Below are 19,192 nucleotides of genomic sequence, written 5' to 3'. Positions count from 1 at the left end.
AACTGTGGGGAGAGATGGAGATTTGGAAGAAATTTGAAAACAGATTATAAGGAAGAGAAACACACCGATTTAAGTATGAGTGTGATTAGGTAATTGTGAATTGCAGATGGAGATGGGATGTAAGTAAATAGTGGAGAAATGGAATATAAAATGGGACATGGTGGACAAGATGGTGCTAAGATGAAGCAGGGTGGTCGTAGGGCGAATGAGATGAAAATAATGAGGAGACAGGGGACTATCTGGGGCTACTGTCTATGTAGTGGCTATTAACTGGAAAGGTCAAATGTTCTACAAAACTTTATCAACGAAGTCTCACAAACAAAATCTTTTGCTATATATATATAGGTGGTGCTAATATGGTATTATCTCTACAGTTTAAAAACTATCACTGGATAAATAAATTAAGAAACACAAATAATTTAGGATTCTCGGTTCACATAGGGTCACAGATTTGGGTGTAACAGAACCATGATTCCTTCTCACTTCTCACATCATTCTCACTTCGCAATAACTCTTTTTATTGCATGATTCTTTTTCCCGCTTATTCTCCACTTCTCCCTTTTTTGGTCTCCAATATTTCATCCCACATTAGCCATATGACTAGTAACATAAGTTACTTTATATAGAAATGTCAAAGCATGTGAGCCTTGCAAAGGCTGATGTCCTGAAATGTCAAGTGGGAAAAATAATTATGCAATAAAAAGAGTTATTGCGAAGTGAGAAAGATACAGTGAACAAAGGTGAGAAGGTGGGATTAATGTTAAGGGAGACAAGGGATGAAAAGTAATTATATAAACTAAGCAGCATGAATGCTGTAAATAATAACACCATACATTAACACTGAAACAGAAGGATTGGGTTACAATCTAAAGGGCAAGAGACCGAGGGAAAAGTGAAAAAAACTGAGTTAGAGTTGATGGAAAGACTGTAAGAAAGGAGAATGAAGGGGGCTCATATATAACATCAGTAAAAATGATGAAGGAGCTGGAAAATTTCCTCAGTATGTAATTCCATGGTATGTACAAATGTTGTACTCCCAGGTCTATTCGTCTGGTTACCTTATCTCCTTTTTCTCCAAATGGCCCTGGGGGTCCATTGCGTCCTGGTCGTCCTGGATCACCCTGTAACAGGTAACCGAAATGGTTGCCACTATAAAGCCCTACATATCCTTTCAGACATGCTAATCCATATACATACAGACTCATGTAAAATGTACAGGTACATTTATACATTGTGAATCATGTACACAAAGTGATTTTGGTGCAAAGTTTAATAAGTGTGGGTCAAAGCTACATTTGTCATGTGCAAAGCCTAAATATATGTTATGTAGTATGTTAGTTTAAATAGATGCTATAATACTGAACCACTGCCAACATCATCGACAAATGTGATCTTCCTCAATATTAGATACTGGGGTTTTATCTCTAAAATTAGTATAAAAGTAGCATATTGTTGTATTTTTACTACATCATGAAAGTAAAACACTTTATGTTATATAGAATGATCTCTCCCAAAAGGTTTCTGACTATTGAAAAGGTTGACAAAGGTATGTGCTGCTCCTCTTTTTGCAAGGTTTTTGCTTATTTTAAATGATTGTTTTCACTATATATATATATATATATATATATATACATAAATATAATTCAACAAACTGGTCCTTCTGCTTCTCTGAGTAGATCCATACCTTCACACCACGATCTCCATCCTCTCCTCGATCGCCAGCATCTCCTGGATAACCATCCGGACCCTAAAATATGGAAATAAAATCATATTTACTTCTCATTGTTACTGAATTCACCTGCTTAAAATAAACTACACTATTAAAGTGACTGTAAATAAAACTTACTTTAGGAATAAAAATGATTAAAACCATTTGTCCGCACAAACATAAACAACACCCTTTATTTGCTGCACATACATTAACCATGCAAGCTAGCTAACATTCTTACCTTATTACCAGGGTCTCCCTTACACCCAGGTGTGCCGATTCGGCCCATTTTCCCCTGAAAATAGACAGAAAAACATTATTGTACATTATGATACAAAGGAAAGCAGCCTAACTTAAGTTTGATTGTTTAATGCAAAATCAAGATAAATATGTTACAGAATCTCCAGTTAGATTGTACCTTATCCAGTTAGAGATGCACCTCTACAGGACCAGTAATGGTGTGTTTTCATATACATTGATAGGTATATATATGTAGACAGGTAAGGCAAATTCATAAAGGTGTACCATATACATTAATCTCACCTTCTGTCCATCAGTTCCATTCCTACCAGGTACTCCACCTGCTCCCTGCAATAAAGAAAGACTTGTCGATCAGTGATCTTTGGGATACATGCAATCTGGTACACATCTACCTGCCACACATCTTACTTTTCGTCCATCTGCACCATAATCTCCCTTTTCTCCTTTCAGCCCTGGTACTCCCTGGAAAACACAAGAGGGGCATGTCAGGTGATAATACATCCAGATAAAGTGAAATAAAAGATGGCAGTAACTGTTTATAAGGAACACTTACCTTAGGACCTGGGTAGCCAATTGGTCCTTCAATTCCAGGGTCACCCTGAAACAGACAAAAAATAATAATTGATAAAAAATAGATGCAATTTTATTACATGTTACCTTGACTCATCGTCACATAAAGGACTCTTACCTGCCTTCCTTTTTCTCCAGGAGCTCCAGGTTCACCAGCATTTCCCTTGGAACCCTGAAATCAGACACTCTTGGTGATCAAACACATTCCATGGAAGTTAGGGCCAAAAATTAAAATCCATAGTAGAATTTTTCATTATAAAAAGTTACATAAACACATTTTCTCATGTAGCACACCCTAACATTATGTTTTATAATGCATTTTTGTAATATGAACTTTGTATTCTTCAAAAATTCCTTCTTCCTGACCACCATTCCCTACAATAATGCTTTTATTTTACTTCTAAATGAATGTTATAAAGAGTGAGAGGTAAGATTGCAAGAACAAAACTAAGGAGTGTAACGATTATCACAGTTTTTTTTAATAGGGGTCATAAATACCGCATAACTGCATAATACCTCCTTTATAAACACACAGCTAACAGTATGAGAATTCATATACATAATTGGATATCATACTCTGGAATCTCACCATACTCCCTCATTGTAATAATAGTTATACGTAAGATGCCAGTGTGAGCCAACAATAGAAACTATTCTACCTGGTTAAATGTGCATTGTAAAGATCTGGGTACATACAGGTAAATGTTCTTTATACCACACTGAAACCCCTCAATGTTATGTAAGGGATGACGGATATATTCAGTTGGATAGGCTTTGAATCTACATCACCGGTACTATTACAATACATACCTTTTGTCCTCTTGGTCCAGGCATACCTTTGGGTCCAGTAATCTCCAGACATTTGAGTTTGTAGCACTGAAAGAAACACACCACGATTACATATTTTTTTATTTTTTTTAAAAAAATGTTTCCTTTTATTATTTTGTTCAACAAACACAAAATATTCGATGTCTATTACAAGCGAATATTCACTTACAACATAGAAATACATACATTTTAGACAAATTTAAAATTCCCGTTTGTACACAGACCGATGATCTAATGATTACATATTTTTTTAAATATAACAATCTTTGAAATACATTGAAAATTAGCCTGAGGAAGCTGCTTACAGTGATTAAATTGTAGTACCACCTACGTATTCAAAACAAATGCTTCACCAATATCTAAAGTTATATATTTTTGTGTTTAAAATGTGGTGGTAAATGTCCAATCACTGCTTAACTGTTTAAAACACCAGATTCCCGGCCTATGTGTGCTAAAGTATCTACATTAAATCTGAGTTTTGTTGCTTTCCCAGCACCATAATTCTGCTGGCTACATAATCTCACTGACAGCAGTTGCGCAATGTATTTTCTCAATAATTTTCCCAAAAATGTTTTTGGTTTGCTGAAATCGAAAGCAAAATCAATTTTCTCACAATCAACAATGTATGTCCTGTCCCCTTTGAATGCAACAGCACAAGATTTGGATATACATACCTCTCCATAAGCTTCATGTTTCTGAAAGACAATAAACAACAGTTACATTTCTGCATTATGAATGTATCCCTATGTGTAACAATGGCATTTATCAACTAACATTTCATATTAGGCATCTCTATACGTTCCATATTCTCCCTACATGTGATGTCTGATACTTCCCCAGCACATGCAAGTTACTAAATTGGGGTATGTTCATGAGGGCCCTCAATGGAAAAAGGAAAACCCCATTCTGGTCTTCCACTAGCATTTCCATCCACCATCATTGCGTAATCTGTCCTTTAGATGTTAATGTTGGGCTTGGCTGCTCCGCTTCATGATATTTAAAAGTACAAAGTATTAATGTTTTTTTGGGCAATGTAGATTCAATCTTTGCAAATGCCTGGGTACCTCTTTTGTAAAAATTTAGAATGGGGTTAGGTAGGTAAAGCTGCAAACTTAAGCTACTGAATTTTATTTGAGGTTGGAATGTGTCAATAAGAAGTGTATTTTGGTGAGGATGTTTTAGAATCTCATAGTAGGAAAACCAAACCAACTGTTAAGTGGATTAGCAGTTTTAAAATAAATGATGGAGCAAGAGATAACACGCCCACGAATAACTGATATTTTCATATTATGTATGTACTTGACACATACATGTCTCTAAATGTGTGTGTGTCTGTCAGTGCAAGCAACATATCCACTGGTGTAACTACAGGGTCCTCTAGGGGACCCGGTGTGACCCCTTCTTCCTGTCTCTTCATATTGGTTCAAAAAAGTTTAGAAAGGGCCCTTCCAACCTGGAAAGCACCGATGTATGTATGTATGTGTACTTAAGTGTGTGTTTGAGCATGCATGTGTACTTGCGTATGTATGTGTGAGCAAGGCCGGCATAGCAGCAGGGGCGCCTGCCCGGTTCTTAAATTAAAACATTGTTGGTTTTTTTTAAACTTTATTTAACATGCTTCATCTTAAATAAAGTTAAAAAACCCCCCAAAAAACTATGCTTTCATTTAAGTCCCGGGCAGGGGCAGCGGTTGCTCGTGAAGTTTTCAGCAACCGTTCGGCGCCCCTCACTCTCCGTGACTCCGTCACGGTGCCGGCATTTCATGTTGAGCGCCGGAATATGACATCATATACCGGCGCTGAACATGAAATGCCGGGACCGCGGCAGAGTGGGTAGATGGATACCTCCTGCTCCCACCGCAGGACTCCGGCAACAAGGTAAGTGAGGATAATGAGAAGTAGGTAGAGGGAGTAGATAGTTAGAAGGGGCAGAGGGAGGGGGGGGTAGTGAGAAGGGGCAGAGGAGGGGGTGGATAGTAAGAAGGGGCAGGGGGGGATAGTGAGAAAGGGCAGGGGGGTAGTGAGAAGGGGGGCGCCAGAGGAGTAGTCCGCACAGGGCGCCAGAACACTTAAGGCCGGCTCTGTGTGTGAACATGGATGTGTAATTGTGTGTGTGCAGTGTGTATGTGTGTGAGCATGGATGTATAATTGTGTGTATGTAGTGTGTGTGTGTGCGTGTGAGCATGGATGTGTAATTATGTAAGTGGGGTGAAATGAATCATGGATTATGTAAAATAGGCAAGTAGTAGATCCCTGTAACATAAGGTAATATGGCAGTGCCACCCATTAGACTCATGACTACACGATCAAGTTAGCCTTGGGAACAAGCCCAAAATCTCTAGATATTTAAAGGTGTTGTCATTTGGGTGTCTCTACAGTTTTTCTAAAATTAAAAATCTAATTTTTTACTCAACAGAATGAGGTTTGCCCTCAACTTTTACTATGTTACATACATACTCAGGTATTGCTTTTCACTGAGCACTATGCAGGAACAATCTGACTCACAATGTGGCACTAACTCAAAAAATTTACATCAGTCTTTTTAGAGCTCTCAGCAATGCACTAGAAGCCTAGGAATACTCACAGGATGCAGAACATTGGCATCAACCAGTTGCAGGTCTTCTCTACACTTAATGGCAGAGCGAAAGAAACTATAACTACATCTCCCAAATGCTGCTTCTCCTTGTGCTGAGACGTAACAGTTTAAATACTGGTGCTTCAAAGACACGTCTTTTCACTGCTCTATTGAGCTGCTTCTCTCTATCGTTCATTGCTTAGGTGTGATGTCATAACCCTGTCAGTAACTTTAAAAGGGTCAATGATTGAGTAGGGAAGAGACATCCTTGTCTTGGATTCTCAGATTTGCTTTCACCTCCTGTAAATTATGAGAGCTAGCTTTTGTGGTCATATTCCATTGAACCTTTCAATGTGTGTGAGTGAACCATTTCTACATCTGCAACTTGGGTGCTAACAGGGCTGTCAGCGTATGTTGTAAAATTGGATGTGCTAATAGGTTATACAAAATGTTGGGCTACTTCACTTTTTATAATAGTGGCAAATAAATTAAGTATGCTTCAGTATGATCGTCATTTTTATTGTTGGTTGAGATTATGGATAGATTACATTAACCATGAATTGTATTTTTTAATGGGATTCAAAGTGTGTATATAATGTGGTTTATGGAGCACTAGGAATGTAATTATCAGGAATCAGTTGATTGGATTGGAACTACTACCCTACACTTATGAGGGAACAATTTTGTGTTTTTGTGAAGGTGTGATCTCTAGTTTGTGAAAAATAGACCTGCAGTTAGTGCAGAACATATATGTGTTGTGACATTTTCTTTAAGACAAGGTCTGTTTGTGTGTAAACTTAAATTAATTTAAATTAATGTCTTCCCTTAGTTTCACACACTATTTTCTGTATTTCTCCATCACTCCTTTTGATATCCTTACCATGACCTGGATGATTTTGTTGATGGTTTCCTCGTTTATCTCGGTCTGATCTGCGGCAGTGGTTACTGAGTATTTATTCCGGAACAGCTCATGAGGCAGGTTTGCGATCTCCCGAAGGCCAGATTCATATACATCCCGACTTGCAGCAACTGAGAACAGCTTGATACCAGCATCCCGAGCCCTCTCTGCCTGCATCTTCATACCACCGCATGGGCTGCCAGTAACATGACCATCAGTAATAACCACTGCAAAATTAATGGCATCTCCCCCCTGAGCCTGAATTTGAGCGGTCATGTTGGAGATGGCACAGTCTGTAAATGTGCCCCGACCGATGTACTGCACTTTGCGTAGATTTGCAATGTAATCATTCTTGTTGGTTGTGAGAGGGCTATATATCTGCACCTCATCTGAAAAATGCAGACCTCCATATTGCCAGCTGAGCATAACCTGGTCAAGATATGCTTCATTTTCCAACTTTCCCAGGAAGATCGGAATAAAGCGTTTCATGTGATCCAGCAGACTTTGAATTGGAGCAGTCTGTAGGATGATGCTCTCAGATGTATCGATGATGAAGTATACATTGATTGGGCAGTTGGTTTTATCTACAGAGAAACCACATGTATAGTGTCAGTGTGTAAAGATGACTAAAGGAGATGTGAAGATCAAATGTGGACCTAGAGACCTCACAGAAAGCCAGTAGTATATACAGTATGTATAGATAGAAGACATTGCATAGTGTGTGAAGTTTGAAGTACAAGCAGGGTTACCACCTTGAAACTGGAAAAAAGTTTCATAGGTCCAGTAGTAATCCTAAGGAATTAAACATCCAGCAATTTTAAAGAAAAACGTGGCAACCTAAGATACAAGGTGGACAGAGAAACATATCATTATGTAAAGGCTGCAGTGGATTAGCCAGTGGTGTATGGTGAAACCACATATATTCTGTGTACAAGTGAACATTAAAACAAAATGATTTTGTTAAACTTCCAAAAGGGCCACAAGATATTTTAGTGTTCAGTGGAGCATGTGCAAGAAAGAACATGCGATAGTGTGACAGCCCACACAGATCATGCCAGTGAGCAAACAGAGTGATTCTTCCTGAACGCAGATATATGCTTATTATTTTTTAAGTCTATCCGTATTTACATTTAACCATCTACACAGGCACATGCTGTGTAATATGCATGGCAAATGGCACAAACATACCCAAGGATAGTTGGTTTGACCTTAATGAGCTTTCATCAGAAGGGGAAGAACAAGAGACCGCTTGGAAAAAGAACATTTAAGGAGACTGTTAATATAAAGCTGTGAAGTCATTTATGAAGGGAGAAGATGTGTCTGAAGGTTTGAACACAAAACACTGACAATTATTTGGTTATCATACTTATTTATGTAAATTCTTTAGTTTAATGAGGTCTAATTACCTGTACAAGATACACCTGATGCAACATCATCCTGTGCCAAGAGAAACCCAAACACAGAGATGAGCAGCAAACACTGCAAAAGCAACCGAGGCATGGTGACACTGTGGGAAGACAAAACTATTAGTCAAAAAAGTCATATCTCCATATTTTTTATTATTATTACTATTATCTTTTATTTATCTAGCGCCAACAATTTGTGCAGCACTTCTTTATCCAAACAATTGTTATTTCAGCAACACCTTTTACTCCAGGAATCAAAAAGCCATGGCCTATTAATAGTGTTTTGGTCAATGGCTTCTATGATCTCCATCTAGCCAGGACAGGGATGCTGTCCTTGGGTCACAGACACTCCAGGAAAAGGTTTAGCTTTGGGTGCAAGTGGAGTGCTTGAGACTTCGTATTCTCAAAGGTACCTGTGCTCACTACAATGTATTGAATTCTTGACAAAAAGTATCTGATTAGAGTTAATATATTCTTTTGCGTGGAACACCATGTAGTCACAGATGCAATGGACACACAGAACATCATAAAGTTTCATAAATAGCTTGCTCGCTTTTTGACAGCTTCATTTCAGGCTCAAAATGTTTTTAAAGAACACTTCCACGGTCACAACTTTAAGTATAACAACATTCATTAATTAAAGTACCTACAGCTTCAGATTTGTTGTGTAATTGTTGGGGACATTTAATGTATATATCATCTTCATGGAAGCTTATGGAGTCAATTTCCTGCCCTCTCTCTTCTCCTCACCCAGGTCTGAAATGGCTACTGGCCAAAACAGGTAAGTGCCAGGTGGGCCTGTGCCCAATGATCTGTTCCGCATTCCTGACGCTCATATAGTTAGATCCTGTCCTCACCCTGGCGGCCGCACACATATATTTTATTGACCACTGGTTTTAATGTCCCCGGGCCCATTTTAATTACTGGGCTGTAATCCTCAACCACCCAACAAATGGCGCCTAACGCTATCAACGACAAGTAACAACATAATAAAAGATGAGAAATAACAAAATAGAGTGGAATTCTCATGCAGATCCTGAGAAAACCATGTTACCCAACTGCACATGTATAATGTGGATTTGTAATAAGCATTTATTACATTTTTTAATTAGAAGACAAAGTTATATTGGTTTATTTAGTGTATGGAACTGTAAAATATAGTATTTGGTAAAAGTCAGAGCTGAACTTTTAACTTAAAGTAAGAGTTTATTTTTAAAGTGGCCCAATCACATCATCAAGTGGGAGGAGCTGATTGTATGGGGGGTATATGTTCTTAGAAATCTTAAATATAAGATGTTCATCTGTACAATACGGGGTGGGGTATGGCAAGTTGGGCATTTGGTCCTTTGTGAATCTCTTTCATATCATGTCCTACCTACTCCAGAGCAGTCACTACGTGATATAGCGTGTGTTTAATAGAAACTCACTCAATGGCAAAATCTGATAAAAGAAAGTTGCTTATTGGTAAGTTTGGGTCGCCAGTCTTGGCCCTGTTAGCGAAATAACAGTAAAACATACTGTATGCATGACACGTGTTTCTTATGTGACTCTTGCATGTTAAACTATATAAACCCCCAACTTGTGAATGTATAATCATTCTGTCTCACACACACACATATAGTTTTATCTGGAAAGCACCCTGCCCTTTTATGGATCGCTGTTTTGATGGTATATAATGGGGTCCAAACCTGTTCTCAAGGCCTGGTTATATATCTATCCCTACATGGAGAAAAAGGGTAATTTACTGTGAAAATAATTCCAAATCCTGTTGCACAACCAATCTTAATTTTGTACAATATGAAACCAGTTTTACAATGTAAACCTATTTAATATGCATATGAGAGTTGTGATTTCTATAATATATGTGTTCTAAAAGTATCAATATAGCACAAGAAAGACCCATTAGGGGAATGCTGTCTATATCCTATGAATATACAGAAAATGGTCTGAGTTTATTGAAGATTTGCTGATAGTAAAAGGTCCATATATGTGTGTGTTGATCACACTAATGAGTATATTTACAAAAAATTATCTATATATATTATATTTAAAAGTTATTTTCAATTTAACAATGCAAACAAAGTAAAGCCGTATGCCATACACAACCACACAATTCCACAACATGTAAGCAAGTTCTACGGCAACTTAAGAATTAGTTGCTGCTTAATAGACAAAACTTACATCAAACTAATAATCCTCAACAGATCTGTCTGTTTATTATATAGGTTTTGGTTTCTATAGCAACAACTTATCAGTGCCTGCTTTAGTGTCACATGACATTTAAACTGTTCCCAGGGGAAAAAAACTTGTTTAAGCAATTAGTACATATTTATTTGGGGGCATTTAAGTTGTATTTCTAATGCTGCATTTGATTACCAAAATGTTACATTCAACAGAGTAGGTGTAATAGAACATTTGAGCATCATCAGTAAGTGATGGTTGTTGAATACTATGTCTGTATGTAAGAAGACAAACACCATCCTATTAGTTTTCCATTTTACGACTTATGCTGTGGTTTTACAAAGTTACACTTTAACAAATGAATCACAACAATTTGATCCAAAACAAAACAATCCCTTACAAGAGAATAAAACAGTTAAGATACAAAATAGTTCTGCAAGAAGGGTGAATTTTTCTTTTTGTCATGAAAGTCGGCCCCATCACTGGACAATGAAACAGAGATTATACCAAATACTATATAGTAAAAAAACGAATAAATAGACAAAAAATATATTACCTGAGTAAGGTACTCGAACTAAACGTGTACAGTGTTAGCTGCAGTGTGGACCTGTGGACATCCTCCGTGGGGAGAGAGAAGCTGCTGTTTCTGAAGAGTGGACTTTCTTAGTAAGACAGAAGCGTCCGCTCCCTGCACCCTGAGACTCCTCTCTGCGAACTCTATACTCAATTCGGTTCTGCCTCCTCCCCTATTCGTTATAAGGGTGCAGTCCCTAGGGTGAACACAAGGCGGAGCTGTGGTTCTATTGTAATCGTGTACTTAAAGAAGGTCTCATGCAAAAGGTATGCACAGCAGTTTTATTCCAATTGCTCTTGATCAGAACTGCGATAGTTGATCATGGTGGAATTCATATAGTATTTCTTCATGTAAAATAGATATGTTAATTGCAATGCCTTTTAACCCAAGTAAGTATTTCCAACAGCAGTGTCCAGGTGTAACACAAAAATCGCCCCTGCAAGCTGTGTTGAGGGGCCCTTAGATAGTTTTTATATTTGTGACTTGGAACATGTTATTGAAAATGAAAAAATGGTGCTCACTTCTGTGCGCGTATATTATTCATGCTAATAAATAAAATTTTTCTCAAAGCATGAGCCAGTTACTGAAATGCCTTTTTTAAAGTTTCAAAGAAGCCTTGGGAGTCCCCAGCGCATGGGCTTTAGGGACCTGGGTTACCCCCTTTGGTTTTACCCCTGCTTGTATGCTCTATGAGTTGATACACAGGTTGCCTGGTTGCCAAATGAAGAAGGTTTCTTCTTTTCTTCTTGGATAGCTCCCCAGACATTACGTACCAGTGGGGTTGTCAATCGTAAAATAGTGCAAATGTATATTCTCAAGACATCTTCCTTTCATTGCATTGAGGCATGGTGGTTGCAGGTCCAACAGAGCTACCACATTTTTTAACAAAAATGACACTTGGCTAAATGGTGTAATATAGTTTTTAAATATGTCCCCTTTTTATGGGGACTATTATTATCACCATAAAACAATGAAACACATCAGCCAAATATACAATCATTTTTAGTATTGAAATATGCTTTATAAAGTTTTTTGAGTAAACATTTACTTTTAACTTCTGCTTTATGTTCCTCAAACCTCGCTAAAGTAAGTCCCCTTTTACGACAATGTGGCCATTCATTTTTTGTAGAGATTATTATTACCAGTGCTATAGGTAGGTCACCTGTCGCCTAGGCCAGGGTCAGAGGTCCCATGCTGATGTCACACCTGCTACCAGAAAAAGAAGGAAGGGCAGGGACATTGGCGTCAGCTAACTCAAACATGCCTCCCAACTTATGGCACCTGGGGCAGCTGCTCCTTTTGCCCCTAGAGGTTAGGGTCATGTGGTCTACAGTAGAAATATATGTAGTGGAACCATACAAAAAAACCTGTTGCCTACCTTCTTTGTCTGTGTCTTATATTACCGCAGAAAATTCAGAAACACATATGGTCAGTTTGTGGTAGGGGCATATAATTAAAACAGAAATGAGGCAATCTGTGAAAAACCATAGGGAGCTCTAGTTCAAATGAATCTTGACTTCTGCCTTTAACTATATAATCCATGATGCAGTCTCTGGTTATAAATCCATGCCCTGCATTGTAAACTACTAGGGCAGAAAAGAGAACTGTTTGGTTGTACAGTTCACATAAAAGGGCACATCAATGGTCTGTCTCCCATGGAAATAGTGGAGTGATAGTCTCTTCTATCTACACATACTTCTTATCTATGTTGGCTCATTATCTACAGAGCTGAGTGCGGAGAAGAAGTGGAATGAGGCAGTCTGATCTTAATGGAAATTATTGGGTTAAGGGAGACTGGTTGCCTAATCTGTTTAATGTTCATCATAGTTTGATATTTCTTCTCACATCTCTTTTGTCTCCCTCGCCTTTTGTTCTGTGTGTGTTGCATAAACGTTGCATATTGAGGCAATAGTTTGGACACTCAGACTTACATTCACATGATAATCTGGTATTGTTCTTGGAATAGTTTTGTAATGGTAGGCAGTCAGAGTCAAGCAAAGCTAACTGTTTGGAATCATTACAAAGAAAAAAATCAACTCCTGGTAGCTGAATTGCTTCTCCTGGTGTGGTTTGATGGGTAAAGCTTCTATATTTCCCCGGTACAATACACTGCTCAGAATTTGTACTGTAGCCCTGTGCTGGCTATTAAGGAAAGGGTTAACATTTCTGCTTCTTGCGTTTTTTCCCTCAAATTAAAACCACTTGGAACAGAAACGTATGTTTTATTTTTCAGTCACCAAGAGAAACCAAGGAAAAAAATGACATTTGGTTTCCATTAGGAGATCCCAGTGTGTAGAGTCTCATTACTCATAACTCGAAGCCTGTCTGGGGACTCACCCTCAGGAGGGAAGTGAGGGGGCTACAGCCCCAAATTCTCTTGAAGTGGGACATCTTATTTTTGGAATCTTTTATAGTTAATAAAGCAGTTGGTGTAATAATGTTTGTGCTCCAGCATGTTACACATCAGTTTCCCTTGAAATTGCACCTCCCCCTCTCTAATAAACACCCCTTCTCCTCAAAACCTCTTCCTACAGCTCCCAAAAACTTTGCCTTCCAACTATGCAAGAAGATCGGAGGTTGGAGTCCTTCCTAAAACGTGTCATTCTCCAACTGTACAAAGCTATTTCCAGTAACCATTTTAAACGTAAATCTTATACAGTTTTTCCAGGATATATAGCCAAATATTAGAAGTATGGCAGGACTCATGTATCCACTTTGGCGGTTCGAGGTGAGAGACTGGAAAGAGCAGAAGAAAATAATCAACATGTTTTATGGATACTTGTAGAAAAAAATTAGTCAGAGATTAAATGTTTTACAGACCTAGATTTACATCTTGGATGCCCCCGGGTGTAAATCCTTTAAGGCTGTATGTTTGACAAAATGGCTTAGATAAACCATCGATGGCTGTAGCAATGATTGCTATGGGAAGGCACTGAAAAATCCCGGAGCACGGTTATTGGTGATAGTAGTCAACGTTAATATCGTCAATAGATACACCAGTTGCCGAAACTTTGGGGCAATGATCTCATGTCATTTTGTGCTCCATCTTTAATTTTTATGTAACTTAAGCTGTAAAATGAAAACTCCTTATAGATTCTTTTCTGAGTACCGACAAGTATGCTTACAAGTAAACTTCCTGCCCTTGAAAGAAACAAGCAAAGTTTACTATTGAGCTCATAAAGATGCTGGTGACATGGTAATGTAAATGTTTGTTAGATGTTCAGATATAACTAGTCTATTAATGACCACCAAAGCAGAGTTTACACACCAGAAAGGTTATTCACAGACTTGGAAACCCTGATTAATGTATAACGAACGTATACAAATATAGGAAAAATCATGTCTGTACACATACAATCATGTACGATGTAGTAAATACAGATCTGTCTTGCAACATGTGGGGTATACTGTCCTGATTCTCCTTCATTTTTTAATAGCCATTTTTTAGAGATGATCCAAACCACATATTCATAGAGAACTGGGTTTATAGGAGAGATAACGTAATCTATAGGATATCAGGAATACTATGCGATCAATTCTTAAAGAGAACATAGGTAATGAAAATGTAAATAATCTGGTATTTATTCAGTCTATCACTTGGCAGTAGTACATTTGAGAGATTGTGAAGACTCAAATTGGAAGGGACTGAATCTACAAGAAATGGCTTAACGTCATCAGATGAAGAAATATATTATATGAAAGCATATAAAGTCAAATATAAAGTCAAGACTAAAACATGATGCTGATTTGGTACTGCAACGTCAATTTAGAAATATAGACAGAATGTGATGGCAGAGAACACACTCAGCACATAAAGTCTGACTATTTTTCCTGAAATAAAGACTCAAACCTTAATTAGTCCTTGGTCTCTTCTTCGGTTTAGGACTAAATTAGTTAACATTCCTATGCCTATTTCATACATGTTTAAAATCCCTCACTGTGCTAGCATCTACCACTTTGGTATGTGGCATGGGGGCTGTTCCACTTATCTACCACCCCCTCAGTTGCTCACTTCCTTACATTACATGTAAAGTGTGAACCCCATGATTTTGGTAAACTGTGGACATTCTGCAACCCAGCACAAATTCACTTTAAATAAGTGTCTAGTATCTAGTGTCCTCCAATACCAAAGCAATTAGATAACAACAGCTCTTTTTTGGCTTCAAAAGAAACCAAAGTTATTTATCAAAAAGTAGACTTATGCATTCAGATTTGTAGTAACTTCATTTTGAAAGAATATTCATATGAATCTCTGTTAACAAAGACGGTCCCTGACAAAGCAACCGAAAACAAATGGCAAACGCTATGAAAAGCTGTTTTGGCACCGTTACAACCCGTTTTGGGGCTCTTTGATGAGATAAAGTGGGCGGGATTGTGTGTAAGAAGGTACAAATCAATGACTGGGAAATCTCCGGGTGAAGCACTTCTTCTCCAGTTCTCCTTGTCAACATCTGAATCCTCTGGGTCGCAGAAGCGGGGTCTTGACATTTCCCCTTTAAATGGAAGTGTTTCCCGCGATGTCATCTGGACCGCCCACTGACATCATTCCCGTCAGTGGGCAATTCTTGCCGCATCCTGCAAGGGAAGGCTCTGGGTAGCCATAGCTCTGAAGTTCCCAGGTATGCTGAAAGGTAGAAGTAGGCAAAAAATCAGGTGGTTGTCTCATTGATGTTATGTCTGTGATTGAAGAGTCCAACCAACTATGGGTTTTTTCCTTACTTTTTTCACTCTGGCCAATAAGCATTTACAAAGGAAATAGACCAACATTCGATAAATACAGTAAGTGTGCTGACGCCATTTTAAATTGTTAGGAGTAGTTACAGACTGAGTTGGAGTGTGAGATGCAAGTTAATTCAATAGTTTAGTGCATAAAATGTACTGGTGTGTAGATTCGAGAAGCTGTAGTGTATTGTATATTAGTTATTGTGATAATGGTTATTGGCGGGGCAGCAAACATGGTGTTAGAGATGGAGACTTTGTGGGTTTGTGTTGCACAGTACACTTGGTGGTAAGAACAGCTATTCCAGCTGACAGACAGTGTAGGCTGTTGACATTGATTGAAGAGTTCCGTAAGATTGCCGGACACTTTTACTGCAATGGGAAGGCAAGCCTACAGCTGAAGGAAGGAGCAGGAGAAGGCAGGTCTACTGCGCCACCATCTATATCAGACAGTACTCACTCGCTGTAACTCCACCCTGTGTATGATGGAGTGTATCCTAGACTAGCAGCGGGATCTTCACTCCCTGTCCTCTGAGCAGAACACTGGGGTATCCACTTTGGGCCAGGTCACCCCCCTACCTTTACCTACCTTAAGCAAAAAATGAATTACTTCCTGGAACAAAATGAAGTCTTTCCTGGCGAAAGATTACATGTAGAGATTGAAATCTGATCAGTTGGCTGATAAAGGAGCTGACAGGTCATGGACACCCCAGAGTGCATGCTGGCCATCCTCTGTGACCCATGGGTTAACCCCCTTAAAAATAATGTTCAAGCTTGGAGGGATATGTTTGCCATAGGTTGCGTGAGATGCAGCACGAAATGGAAATACTAAGCGAAGGAGAAATACAGGAGTTTGAAATGGAAACTCCCAGCAGCGGTGGCAGTAGCGCCACCCACATGTCCAATTCCTATGCAGAGCAGCAGCATTAGATCCACCAGAGCATCATCCATTTGGGCAGAAGCCATTGATACTTTGGTAAGTAGTACCACCCAATCTGTTTCCTTAATCTTGGCAAGTAATTCTTCTAATTACCTGAATATTGGGGAAATTCAGGGAAGTTCATCAAAATGATGCAATTTTTGGATAAATTCAGTCTCATAACATGCTGCTGGATGTGTGTAACCATTGGTGGAGTGCTGCCGATTTTGGTGGCAATGGTCCTGTAGTTCAAAATGGAGTCTGGATCTTTTCCTAAACCTTGGGATGGTGCTGCTTTTGGTGAAAAGTCCAGATGGTGCATAAATAGGGTTCAAATCAACCAGTTCTGTGTCTTTTGAAAAAATCTGATTTATAGTTTTAACAGACAATAAGTAATTGGGCACTATAGTTCAAAATGTGTGAAACCTTTTTTTCTAAGACTGACCAATTTATATAGGCATATGCACAGAGATCTAAGAGCCAAGGGAAGGGTACATCCACTTTAAGTCTGTTTTAGAATGACCTTATAGACATAATAAAGTTTCATCTTATGAAGGTAGTTTCCTGCTGTCTTATCAAGATGATGAGCCATTGCTTTTTTTCTTCACTGGTTTTCTTCACTGGTATGGTGCCAGAAGCAGCCAAGACTTCATGGTCATGGTACCTGCTGACACAACCAAATAAATACGTGGTTGTTTAAGCTATCACTCTTAGACCTTTCCTATTCACCTACCTATGGTCCTACCATGATACTGTATCATTACATACTCAATGTAGGAAGACAGAGAATAGACTAGTTTTATAGAGCTGCTGGTCCTCAATACCTACAGTTACTACAAAATATAGATTCACACTAACAAAAAAGGATAAACTTACTGAAATTGATTTTATTGTAATGTAATGCAATAAAGCCTACGTTTACAACTTCTTTAGATAATTTAACACAATTTGGGACTTTCAAAATCCTTTGAAGATCATACAAATATTCCTTTTTTATGCCTCTCTATAGCCAATTAGGCTGGGAATGCTACTTCAAACAATTAAAAAAATATGTGATGTTCAATTGTCCTTCATACAAGCCTCTTGATAGACAGACCTGGGGCATTTATTTTTGCATAAAATGGACAACATCACATACTCAGCTGGAGAGTCTCACAGGTCATTCAACTCAATGTTAGACATCTCTAACTTTCCACTCTCAGCTTCCAGAATTTCCGAGCACGGGTTTCTTAGTAATTCTTCTGAAAAGCTTGACATCAGTGCCAACTGAGAGTAATTGAATTTGTTAGCTAAAAAGAAAAGGACATTGGATTGATAAAACTATATCTAAACAATGTTGTTTTTGGAAATTTTTAGATGTGTTTTTTAGCTCTGGCATCTTATGGAAATTTACCTTAAAGGCCTTGTTTCACATAGATGTTTTTCCTAACACTCATAGATGATATTTTATTATGTAATAATATGTAATACACCTTAAATAAGCATATACTTTTGTTGAAAACATTTCAGTTGGGGCTTCTGAATTCTGTCTGTCTTTATTGTTCAGCCTGAGATAAAGAGATTAGAACCCTACACCATAAGCAACCGAAGAGGCAAACATATGAGAGGTGCTATGCAATGTAAGTGACCTAAAAGCACCAAGTAAAGCTGTATATATATATATATAGATGTAATAGATTTACTTAGCACTTTACAGTTCATGGTATAGCAAATGGGATGTACAATACACGCTGACACAAAAAAAGTAAAGTAGTCTGCAGAGCTTTTAAGTAGAGTACAATAGGTGTGAATGCATTAGAAAAGAAGGTCCTTTCCTCAGAGAGCTTATGGCCATGTACGTATTGGTCGTCGGCAGGGGCCTCTTTTGCCATCAACCAATGAAGTCCAACTTCAGACGAGCCCCTTGCTGGCGACCAATAGAGTCGCTTGTACGGGCTTTTAAAATCCTGGTGCTGAAACCCAGCTTGGGGAGACCACTGGTACAGTGTAATGCATTGTGCATTAGCAATTTTTTATTCTCAGGACAGACACAAATGATCACCCCAAAAAAACGAGACTGTCCTGGTAAATTTATGACCTTTTGCAGTTAAAATTGATATAACACCATTAGGTTGACCAACCTTATTCCAGAAAAAATAAAGAATAAAAAATAACTTCATAAAGTTATAAATATATTATAGATATTCAGCATGATGGCTCTTGTCTGCCTAATTCTAAAATATTTCCCTAGTTTGCTTTGTTTGCCTTGTATTTTCTTTTACTGGCCATACCAAAATTGGTGAAATGAACCAATGTAAAATAATTGCTCACATCAAGAACTAGAACAGGCCAAAATCAGGCCAGAACTTAAGTATGGAGGACTAGCCAAATTCATGGTAAAATCACATAATCTAGATTGTAGACAGATATTCATACAAACAAAAGCCATGATGTAGAATTAGGCACAATTTCAGATAGATGAGACAGTGGTATATATGCACATAATCAGGTACAGAATGCTCTGTGAAGGGGATTTTATTAAGGCTTTGGAATGTGTATATCAATCCGTTTTCCA

At 38.2% G+C, this 19,192-nt stretch overlaps 1 protein-coding gene across 1 annotated transcript in view; it reads right to left on the bottom strand.

Moving 5' to 3' along the window:
- The window catches only part of LOC149290607 (collagen alpha-2(VI) chain-like), a 35,175-nt gene that overhangs the window by 10,731 nt on the left and 5,252 nt on the right, over positions 1 to 19,192 (bottom strand). The window contains exons 2-13 of the mRNA XM_089488414.1: positions 17,795 to 17,927; positions 8,246 to 8,346; positions 6,822 to 7,423; positions 4,042 to 4,062; positions 3,350 to 3,415; positions 2,658 to 2,711; positions 2,523 to 2,567; positions 2,378 to 2,431; positions 2,252 to 2,296; positions 1,950 to 2,003; positions 1,685 to 1,747; positions 1,059 to 1,121 (exon numbers count right to left, since the gene is read on the bottom strand). Coding sequence (XP_089344540.1) covers positions 1,059 to 1,121; positions 1,685 to 1,747; positions 1,950 to 2,003; positions 2,252 to 2,296; positions 2,378 to 2,431; positions 2,523 to 2,567; positions 2,658 to 2,711; positions 3,350 to 3,415; positions 4,042 to 4,062; positions 6,822 to 7,423; positions 8,246 to 8,346; positions 17,795 to 17,927 — 1,301 coding nt within the window. The remainder of the gene's footprint in view (positions 1 to 1,058; positions 1,122 to 1,684; positions 1,748 to 1,949; positions 2,004 to 2,251; positions 2,297 to 2,377; positions 2,432 to 2,522; positions 2,568 to 2,657; positions 2,712 to 3,349; positions 3,416 to 4,041; positions 4,063 to 6,821; positions 7,424 to 8,245; positions 8,347 to 17,794; positions 17,928 to 19,192) is intronic.

Source organism: Sceloporus occidentalis, unplaced genomic scaffold, assembly GCF_023333645.1.
Source record: "Sceloporus occidentalis isolate IW3139 unplaced genomic scaffold, rSceOcc1.0.p SCAF_38, whole genome shotgun sequence".
NCBI lineage: Eukaryota > Metazoa > Chordata > Lepidosauria > Squamata > Phrynosomatidae > Sceloporus > Sceloporus occidentalis.
The sequence above is the reverse complement of the archived record's forward strand: the minus strand, read 5'-3'. Positions and strand labels throughout refer to the sequence as shown.